General features: G+C 51.5%; 1 protein-coding gene across 2 annotated transcripts; it reads right to left on the reverse strand.

Moving 5' to 3' along the window:
- Nucleotides 1-1,105: 1,105 nt before the first annotated feature.
- LOC108930225 (transcription factor AP-4) lies at nucleotides 1,106-10,445 on the reverse strand. 2 transcript variants are annotated; one of them, XM_029252609.1, is made up of 8 exons: nucleotides 10,118-10,445; nucleotides 4,731-4,896; nucleotides 4,398-4,496; nucleotides 3,997-4,167; nucleotides 3,450-3,587; nucleotides 2,771-2,938; nucleotides 1,874-2,679; nucleotides 1,106-1,122 (listed from the first exon to the last, which is right to left on the reverse strand). In XM_029252609.1, the coding sequence occupies exons 1-7, from the start codon at nucleotides 10,204-10,206 to the stop codon at nucleotides 2,521-2,523; spliced, it is 990 nt and encodes a 329-aa protein (XP_029108442.1). In that variant the 5' UTR covers nucleotides 10,207-10,445; the 3' UTR covers nucleotides 1,106-1,122; nucleotides 1,874-2,520. The 2 variants fall into 2 exon arrangements, with proteins under 2 accessions (XP_029108442.1, XP_029108445.1); XM_029252612.1 differs by lacking the exon at nucleotides 10,118-10,445 and adding an exon at nucleotides 9,756-10,013.
- Nucleotides 10,446-11,247: the final 802 nt, after the last annotated feature.

The raw sequence follows: 11,247 nt of genomic DNA on the forward strand, positions 1-11,247 counted from the left end.
TCCCTCCTCCTACTGTATTAGCCTTCATCAAAGTGCTTTCCCTGAACTGCTGTGTGAACGGATAAATCGGTGGCGGTCAAGTTGAAGGAAAGTGTCACGGATGAATACATAATGAGGTGGGTCGCTCTGGTTTCCAACAGCAGCTCTATCCACCTCTCCCTCAAACTCCGACTTACAGGGAAGGAAGAACGACTGGAGCCAGTATAAGGGGCCATGTGTCATTGGTGGTGGCGCCCCCTGGTGGATGTGGCTGGTTTCAAATAAAACGGAGCAGAGCTCGTGCGCATGCACACACGCACACAAGCCACACACAGTGAATACAGAACAGCAGGAGGCCATGTACAAAAAACAAGTACAAATTTTATTATTCTTTCTTTACAAAGGCACAAGCCTTGTTTTAACCCCTGTTTTTTTTTTTTTTTTAAACAAAATATAATAGCTTCTTAATGACCACAAGGATTGACAACAAGAAATGAAACGAAAAACAAGTGTGTCATAAAAACGAGACCGTCAAGAGGGTCACACGCGCGGGGGGTCTGAGGAGACGATCATCGAAGGGTAAAAAGGGGAGGGTTGGTACCGCACGGCCGAGGGACACGGTGACTTCACGGTGCAGCTTGGAAGAGCTTCGTCATCGTCGTTGTCATGGAAACTGACGTACAACAGTAAGTGCTTCATTGTCGGCGACGTGGTTCACAAAGATCGCTCTCTGACCGCAGCGCTCATTCCTGTCCCTGCTCGCGGTCGGCGTTGCCACGGACACGGCTTGGTCACCTCCTGGAGTTCCCATGATGCAGAGCTCCTCGAAGATGTGTCACACCACAAAGCCAGACTTTTTTAATTTACACATTTAAAAAAAAAAAAAAAAAAAAAAAAAAAAAAACTGCGTTCGAGGCCCCCGGCAAAGAGCCACTGAGCATCTGCTGAGCATGACGCACAGCATTCAGCTGGGGCAGCGGCACTCAAACACCACCTGGCGCACAACTCCAAATACAAACTGGACAGCGGGAGCTGAGGGACGGAGGCAAAACCCACCGGTTACTGGGCCGAAAACCCAATAATGGTATGAAGGGGTGCTCATGGAATGTACAGTAACACACACACACACACACACACACACACCTGTGCGCCACCTGGCTCGCTACAGATGTGCTTGAAAACATAGCTTGAAAACACAGCAGCTGGAGGGGTTGGGTGGAGGGGTGCAGCATCTCAGATCACTTTAAAAAATGGGAATTAAAACAGTGACTGACTTAGTGGTGGCAAAGTGAAAGCTGGGGCGGTTAAGGCATCCAGAGGCGGGGCCTTTGGAATTCATTAGGCAGACAGTATATTTACACTTTTACACTTTCACATTCTGCACAGGTGTGCGTTTCAGCCCCAGGTCTGAAGAGAGAGGGCGCTGCACCCCAACGTGAGTGACAGCGTGGTTCCGCGCGCGACCCATCCGAGCACAGGGATGAGTGGTCCTCAAGGACAGAGTCCACACCTGCTGGGACTGGAGCCGATAACACGGCGGTGTGTGTGGCGTCAGAAAAAGGGAAAAGCCAACAAGGACAATCGAGTCGGGCAGAACAACGGAGACAGTGTGCTGTTTCTTTACCGAATCGTCATGGTTATCGTTACCATGGAAACTGCTGTGGTCACCCCACTGTATATGTTCTCTTACACACGCCCACAAAGACAGAGCGGCAAAATGGAAATGAGCGCATTTACACAAGGCAACAGAAGCACATGCGTGGGACACGAACGGGCGAGCAGAAGTGGTTCAAACGCGGTTCGAGACGCCATGGGTGCATAGATCAGAGAGCTGGAAGCCAGAACCCGCTCCCTACTGCCCCCAATAGGACATAGCCACAAGGCAGGTTCTCACACACACACACACACACACACACACACACACACACAGAAGGGATGGGGGGCATCCACATGGCAGGGGATGTCCGAGTAAATCAGAGTGTCCCACGGCTGGTGCGAACGGGCATGATTCACATCTGGAGTGCGTGTCCGTTCAAGTGTGTGTGTGACAGTGTGTGTACATACATACGCTGCCTCCTCACGTTCACAAGAGTTGAGTTACATTCCCAAGCTTATCTTTGAAAATCTCGCTTTATTCCTTCACTGATTTATTCGCTACTTTGTCGAGAAGCCAACGCAACCTGGGTTTACACTACCAGCCAGTAGATGGCAGTAAAGAGAACAGGAGGGTGAGCCCATCCTGAATCAGCTCTATTCAACAGTGTTCACAGCTCGTGTCTGGCATTCAGGAGTGCTGGTGATGAATAATACCAGGAACGCAAAGGAAAATGAGGTGAAACCGTAAAAATATTTCTATTCATTACAACTTGATCCAAGATTTTTGCAGGACCAGACCAGCAATTATTAACCTTTTACTGACTGTCACTTTGTGCAGTCATGAACAATTAGAGTTCTGAATGGTCCCCAAGGGGTTTGTGAGTTGAGGAGCCAGTGTATGTCACCGTGTGTGTGTGTGTGTGTGTGTGTCTTGGGCCCTGACACTCAAGGCAGACAGCAGTCCTCGGTTACTTCGCTATCTGAAGCTGTATCGGAGCCGACCGCGTCGGGAGGGTTGCGGCCCGGGGTGACGATGATCGCCCCGCGCTGCTCCTCCTCGGCCCTGCTGGCCTTTTCCTGCGTGCCCTCGATGTGCTGGATGGCCTGAGGGGGGGGCAGGGCAGCAAGGTCAGAACACTCAGGAAGCAGGAGGATCCCCCGCAACCTCACCCCCCACCCAGAGTCCCTCCCTCACCTGCACTATAGTGTCCAGGTTCTGCCGTGATGTTGACACCGTGTTGATGACGGAGGTGGGGCTCATGGTCACCACGGTGATGTGGTGAGGCAGTGCCGGCAACACGGGGGCAGGTACGATCACTGTGGGGTGACTGGTGGGGGCTGGGGGGGTGGAGGAGCCTACAAGCTACACCACAAACAAAATCATTAAAAACATTATTTTTTATCTGACTCTTCTCCACGGTCATTTGGGGTGCGAAGCTTGTACATTAAACATCTTATGCCGATTCACCCTGATGTACAACTGGGTAATTTCACTGTATCAGTCCTTGAGTTATGAACACTCCGGTTATTTTTGTTTATTTTTCATTTTCTTCACTGGTCCATTTCCAAAAAGCTGTCGCAGAGAAAAAGTCGCCTGCATTTCCGGCCCCTGCCTCTAGATGGCGGTAAAGAGCCCTCAAACAACAGGAATGTGGGACCACCTTCGTTCAGCTCACTTTCACAGTGTTTACAGCTCTGGTGTTTGGCGGTGCTGATCAACACCAAGTTGAGTAGTATGCAGTGAGCAGAACAACGTATCACATCTCTGTTACCCCACTCTTACTGACTGTAGACGCGGTAATGCAAACTGAAAGCGGCCAGATGCTGACGAACGTCACCTGGCGGATCGATCGTCTGATGTTTGCGGCGCTCACCTGCGGGCTCCGTGGCGCCTCCTGCTGCTGCTGCTGCTGCAGGCGAAGGAGCATCTGCGTGTGGGCGTGCTGCTCCTGCACCTGCTGGGCGATCACCTTCAGCTTCTCGGGGTACAAGTGGGCGTCCAGGGAGCGGATCTGACGGTCAGACACCGTGGTCCTCATCATTTTCCTTGTATTTAAATACTTTTTGTACCAGCAACCAAAACTAGGACTCAGATATATTTTAGAATATTATATTGCATACAACAGGACAGAGATACCTGGAGAGCCCTTGTTGGCAGCCTATGCCCAAGGAGGGGTTTAAGGCGTTAGTAGTAGTAGTATGTTGCATACACACTCATCCACTATGACACACACACACACACACACACACACACACACACACACAGGAGGGATACTGGACTGCTCTGGACCACCCTCAACCCAAGAGTTACTAATAACTGACGCATATTCATATATTCATGAAAATGTATTTATCCAACAACCTGCGAGACTCAAAGTCCTCGCTGCATTGTGCACGCCGACCACAGGAGGTCGCTCTCACCTGCTCCTCCAGCATCATGCGAGCCGAGCGCTCCTTGTCCAGCTGCTGGCGGAGCTCGATCATCTCCCTGCGCAGGTCCTCCACCTTCTCATCCTCCAGGATGTCGGGCGAGCCGATGCCCTCGTCCTTGTCCTCCGCACGTCTCCGTTTGGGCGACGAGCCGCTGAACTCCTGCGTTCACAGCAAAGCAGGTCAAAAAAGCACAAACAAAAGAGGTGGGATTCCAACCCAAGGCCCTTTGATCGCCCGGCAACAGCTCTAATAACTACACCACCTGCTGCCCTTTGGCACCGTGCTCCCTTGTAATACGAGTGGGCTAGAAATCCAGATGTTTTTAAAGGGCAAAGCCGCCCGACACACAGCCGAGACGCAGCTGGTCTCACGCACTCCAGTGGTCTCACCTGGATGAAGCGCTTGAGCTGGTTGTTCTGCTGCAGCAGTCGCGTCTTCTCCTGCTCCAGAGAGAAAATGTACTCCGCCGTCTGCTGCAGGATGGCGGCCTGTGACAGACACAAGTACTCAGCCAAGATGGAGCAGAAAACATCTCACCATGTAAAAACATATCAACCCCGACGGACAGAGTGGCAGCAGAAGGCTGCAGGCTCATATCCCAGGAAGGAAACTACTTATACCAATCACTGAACACTTAAAGCTGGTGTCCAGCTGTATAAATGGGTACGATGTTTGGGATTGGAGAGGTGGGGGTGGCCTGCTATGGGGGGCAATCGGCTTACCTTGCTGAGCTTCTCTCCGTCGCTGTGCGGAATGAGAGTCTTCAAGGACTGGAACCCGGCGTTGATGCTCTGCATGCGCCGTCGCTCGTTGCTGTTGGCGATCTCCCGCCGTATGCGTCGCTCTTGGTCCCGCGCCGTCTCCGGGGTCAGTGGGATGTTTGCCAAACTAGGGGGGCACAGGAATACGTGAGGTAGTACTGTATATACAGTAACAAAGTGGCAAACCGTACGGTACTTCTGCAAGGATTTACACCATCTCTGCAACTTATGAGCCCAAGTGTGACAGGAAGTCTGTTCATAACTCGTTCTGTTTGTAACTCCAAAGTCACATTTACCACAGAGTAACAAATCCGTAAAAGCTGAATAATCCTGAGATCACTTGATTTATTGGCTGGATATGTCCTGTAAAAGTTTAGGCATGAAAACTAAATATTTTGTTCTCTAAGCTGCAGTAAAATGGAAAGTAATGTAAACGAAAAAAATATAAATGCTTCTGTCTCCACAAACTCCTATTCAATGCTGACTGTCGACCAGTTCACCCCATGTGCTGCGTCCCTCGTCTTGTTATTGATCACCAGAACTCAGGAAGACTGGACACAAACTGTAAACACTGTAGAAGTGAGATCAATTAAGGCAGTCCCGCATTCCTAGTTCATTTTGATGCTCTTTACTGCCACCTATCGGCTCAGAGGAGAAACAAGTTATTTCTGCTCCGCTACAGACGGAAATTTCAGAAAACACGTTGATGAAGAAAACTGTTCAAAATCAATAAAGTAAAAAAAAATGCTCTTATCTTTGAGAATTCATAACTTGAACGCAAGCCAATGATTACGTAGCTGTGTCCGTTCGCAGGTGCACAGGTAAAAGCCAAATGCACCTGTCGAGCTCATACGTTAAAGCTGAAAATTCCCGTGGCGGTTGAAAGGTGATCAGGTAAACAGGTAAAGAGTCACACGGAGCCGCTGTCATTTTTGGCTAATGTGCCGCTGCGTTAACTGCAAGACGACATGTCAGCGATGCAAGACACCGAGAGGAACACAAGACGTCTCTGCAGGAGCCAACAGCGATCACCTGAAGCAGGACGAACCTGTTCTCCGTGTCCAACTGGACCGACCAGTCTTGGGGGCTTTGTTTATAACCTGGCCCTTGTTGTCGTGTGCCACTGACAGCAAACACTACTCTACTAACTGCCAGAAACTGTTACATATCCCAGAAAATGGTTCCTACCGAGTTACCAAGTGAAGAACGAAAGCATAGCTAAAGTGCGAAAGAACCGGGCCGGCAATTTGCACTTGGCGCTGTTTTTCCGAATCAGACCGACTTCCAGTAAAATTTTTCCCTCCTTCCTCCATCACAGGACGAACAACTTGACTGGAGACGGGAAAAGAGCCCATGAAGGAATCCAGCACGGCTCCGATCACGGCTGCAGTCTTACGAACGTCGATCACAATTTTTCAAGACGAAAGAAAGAAAACTAAAAATCGCCAGTTCGGTGAAACACTGTCGTGTCAGGTAGCACTGACTACAGGAGGGGGACGACTCCACTCGTCATTAATGGGTCTCGAACCCTCTCCACCAACACGCTCATGGGTACAACCAAAGTACTCCTTCGTTCATAGCTAGGGAATGGTATAACCGAGGTAAAGAAAGTTACCCTGCATCAAATTTCGAAAAGACCATTTAGTTTAGAAGCACATTTATTCCGCTAATTAATTCTAATACGTTTCCAAAAACACAATGAATACTGAAAAACGGGATAACAAATTTATTCCAATACCTCCTACAAAGAAAAATTCCAATTTGTTCCAAGCCAAAATCACCCTAAATGAAACCTAATGCCATCAAGTTGTGTAACGCATTAAAAGAGTGACAATAATATTTTGCATAACTTTTTTAGAAATTAAGAACTGAATGACTTCATAAACTTACTGTGACAGTATACGTGGACTGGTTTGAGGACCACGAGGGCTATAGGCCACATTTCAATTAACTAAATCATTAGAAACTTAAAGCACAACGGTGCAAAACAGGCAGGAGAGCGGAGTGCCAGAACAAAGCTGAGAGCGTGGGTACACCGTTCCCACAATGCAGTGCGTCTCGCAGTCTCTAACCCAGCCGCTCGGCACAATTTTCAAATAGTTTACAGCCAAAAGGAAATGTAAACCGATTAACAACGAGTGGTATTAATAATTGTGATCCGGATACGTGAAAAACCAGATATCCGCAGATGGAACAACAGGGAATGTGTGCACGTGGTACAAAACGTCCCCTGGACGTCGTACTGTAGTGTAAAGTGGGAGTTTCCTCCTGGCCACTGGTGAGGTTGCAGAACCACCAGAGTGCAGCCCCAGGGCTCCACGGGAAGCAATAGCTGACACTGGGGGGCTACAGCTCTTAAGAATCAGTAGAAACATCCCTGCTTCACTGAAAAAAATGGTCAGACTGTTGGAACGGCCAAGGATTCGGTGGTTGGGAGTCTCTGCAAAGACAGATCCTTTGGACCCCCCACCCGAGACAAGCAGGACTCTGCCACTCAGGTGGGAAATTCTGGCCCTTACGGACTATCGGCTATGCCGGTTTCCGTTCACCTCCCGTTGTTCCTAACTACTAGCCTGGAAAATCTGGGAGCTTGGACAGCAAGTTAAGACCTGCAGGTTTAGATTGGTAACTCTGTGAAAGTGCTACTTTGGCCCCTCCCCCACAGCCACCTGGAGACACCAGATGATTCACAATCGGCCCTCCACCAGCAACCAGCATGGGTCATTTATACTGCCTGATAGTTCGAGGCAAAGACAACCCAAGTCAATGGTCACTATGGCCATGGTTGGGATTCAACAGCTAACCACAACCTGAACCGCAATTCAGCCGTTTCGGGGACTTTAACCCCAAAGTTCTTACACATCTCCTATTTGTATCTTCATTTTTATGGCGATTTACTGAGTTTAATTCCCAACGTTAACAGCAGGAGGGTCTGTCTGAGAACCTAAATCGCCATCCTTTTGGTTAAAAAGTTAAAATTCTTAACTTCCACACCCCACCCAGTAGGTTATTCCACGTCGCATATCGTGCACGTGTTGCAGCACACTTTTTCATAAGTGTTCAGATGTGCTGGAGGTAACACTGAGTCCTGGTCGCAAGAAATATCCCGTATTTCAATCCATACGGGTATGTCCGGGGAAAAAGTCCACGTCTGGCAAGAGTGGACCTCTCAGCTCACATGAGGTCTAATATCCCTCCATCGGGGAGAACAGAAACTCAGTCGTATATAGCTCTGCGATTTTACTTGAGCGATTTAGGGTAAGTACCTCATCCGAGGGCACTATGGCTAGCAGTGGGATTCGACCCTGTGACCTTAGGGTCCAAAGGCAGCAGCTCTAACCACTTCTCTAGCAGCTGAACTTATGGCCAGCCATTCGCCATCTATCGAACAACTTGTGTGGTCCAGACCCTATCCTGGAAACACAGGCTGCGAGACAGGGTTCACCATGGACAGGACACCACTTCACTGCAGGGCTACAGACCGTACAATATGTACTATTGATTCGTTTATGTGACACTTTATTGCACAGCGACTTACACTGCTAGGGTTTGTACACCAAGCTACTTACCATAACTTGCTGATGTGTACAGCTGGGAAATGTTTACTCTATGAATTCAGGGAAAGTACTTTTCTCAAGAGTACAACAGCAGGAAGGGTGATTCAAAGCCAGGGCTCTAACCACTACTAAGTAAGTACCATACATGTATGTAACGTAGAACAGGGTATTAGTACTGAGGGTAAAGGGCTGGATTACGGGGAAAACACGTAATAGGCTGCATGTGCAGTGATTCACATGTGAATCCGTCTCCATGGCGACAGCGTACGGCAGTTGGCACTTCTAGAGGAACCTAAGCGTGGTGTTTTGGGAGTGGGAAACAGCGGTGGTGCTCTGGCCCCAGTGTGACTCACGCCGCACGGTGACTCCACACATTGCAATGACTTGACTCGGGGCCCCTTTCCACTTACAGCTTTTCCTTCACCACATTTCACGTCCACACTGACACCACTACGCTTTCCTGAACAACTATTCAGCCTGCAACCGCATGTACTTCTATTAACTCTACATTAAGGGGGAAAAATTATTTCATTAAAATTTTACAGAAATACCATCTGTCACGCGATTGGCCTGAGAAGCACTGCTTAGCCTTTTTTTCGGCCAAACTACTAGCCTAGAGTACTTGTATGTTTATGCGCGACACAGTATTTCACTGTCTATGTTAATATACACTCACTGATAACAGTGAGAAAGAAACAAGTTGTATAAAAGTACTGAACAAACTCAAGAACAACGACCATATGTTTGAGCACGTGCGCCTCACTGCAAGACAATAAATCATTCAAAGCGCGTGCGAACCTATCCCACCCCGTGAGGCGCACGCGCCCAACCCCCTCAGCTCACTCGGGACTACATTTCCCAGAGTGCATGGCGCACCTCGCGCCCCCGCTGCAATGGCGGACATCCACGGCCCTGCTTACGGTCACACACACACACCCCTTCGTGAAAAAGAACCGAATGAGGCTCCCGCCGCTCAGGGCGCGTGCCCCCGGGGGCTCGGCTTAGGGATCGCGGCCAGTCGCCTCCAGCGCACCCGGTGCGCGTTCACTGCTCGTCCGCGACTCGTTTGCGTCTCGACGCACAGAGAACAATGCGCGCTTCCTCCGTCCGCCACCCCCCCCTCCCGTCCCCGCGAGACAACAGCATGGCAGCAGGCGCACGGGACGGCATGTGCGCGTGCCTCGGAGACCGCTGCCAGAGATGCGTGTGCGCGCGCCTTCTTACAAAAATGTGTTTGACTTGCAGAGCCGCCGATCTCTGGAAAGTAAATCAGCGCTGATTTGACGATGTCGCCGCGCACTTCAGCACGCGACACCACCAGCATGGCCGCGTCGCGCCCTCGGCGCTCCCGCAGCCCGCGGCTGGCGTAGTAGTGGACGCGGAGGAGTGGGAGCGACCTCCCCACACACGAACGCGCGCACAAGCCCACCATGCAAGTCGCCCGCGGTCCCGCAGCACGTGGACGGGGGTGGGGGGTATCCGTCCTGCAGAGAAGCCCCGCGGCGGCGTGCCGATCACGGAGCCACGTGCTCAGTGTTTTCCACACAGAGAAATGTCCCCCTAGTTTCTCAATGAGACGGGGCGCGAGGCGTGCGCGCTCCGGCCAGCAGTTCCCCGCCAAGCGCCTGTTGAGTTCTAGTGTCGGAATCGGTGGCGGAATCCGCGCGCTCTGGGGATCACCGCTCGGTACAATAACAGCCGAGTGCGCGCGCGCGCACGAGCGCGTACACACACACCGGACACGCCAGGGCCGGCGTGCAGACACAGGGAGGGGTGCACGCGCGTACCGACCTGCAGAGCCCCCCGATGACGTCCTTGTCGCTCTTCCTGAAGGGCTGCAGCGAGGGCACCTTCTGCGCGGGCACCACGAAGTACTCCATGCTTCCCGCCGCACGTCGGCCGCGCGCCTCCCCGCTCCACTTCCTCCTCCTCCTCCTGCTGCTGCTGCTGCTGCTACCGCCTGCGGCGTCTCGCGCTCCCCGATGTCGATGTTGCCCCCCGCGGCGCGCACTGTCCCTCTTACTCGCGCCGATCGGACATATCACGTGCAGCGCGGCGCCGCTCGAACCTGCAGTAACACTGTGCCTCCAGCTGACGGGGATCCCTCTGCGTGTTTGAACGTGTGCGTGTGTGTGTGTGTGTGTGTGTGTGGCGCTTCCGCCCCCCTCTCCCTCTCTGCATGCTCGTGCGTGTGTGCGCGCAGCTGATCGGATGTCTCTGAAGGCGGGAAACAGCTGGTTGGAATCAGCGCAGCCAGAGATCCTCCTCGTGCACGTAAACAAAGGCCTGCTCTTTCTCTGTTACACACACACACACACACACACAGGGAGCTGCTCCAGAGTGAAACGCAGCTATAAACAGTGTGTCTCTTTCGCGCCACGACACACGACATTCCCCGCTTTGATGAAAGGGCTCGTGCACAAGGACCGTTATCCGTAAAACCGCCGTAATACACGGACGGGACACGGAGGGGGCGCGCGGCAGCGTGCGCTCCATTTATCGATATAGAGTCACCCGCGACGGGCTGGTTCCTGCCGGTCAGCCCACCGTGGGAGGCGCGCACCCCTCCGAGCCCAGTGGGGTCGTGTGGACGCGCCCCTCCTGGCTGCGCGAGAAACTGTCGCGACGTGGAAACGGGGGGTTGTCGCGCGTGGCAGTGGGCTGGCAGAGTGTTTCCACGGCTCGTGCGGCGCGGACCAGTGCACTGGTCAACACAGTACTTTTTACATGCCTTTGGAGGAATGACTGGAAACAATGAATGTTCGCTGTATGTCCACGTTCCACACGATACAGAACGAGAAAGCGGAATTAAAAACTTCTGCAAAAAAAAAAAAGCATGCCATCTGTAGCCATTACCGGGCCACGTGCTCCGTATTGTGTATGCAAATTATTCATCTGTTTTACGCAACTTCGCATAAGTG

Source organism: Scleropages formosus, chromosome 1, assembly GCF_900964775.1.
Source record: "Scleropages formosus chromosome 1, fSclFor1.1, whole genome shotgun sequence".
In the NCBI taxonomy this organism is placed as follows: Eukaryota; Metazoa; Chordata; class Actinopteri; order Osteoglossiformes; family Osteoglossidae; genus Scleropages; species Scleropages formosus.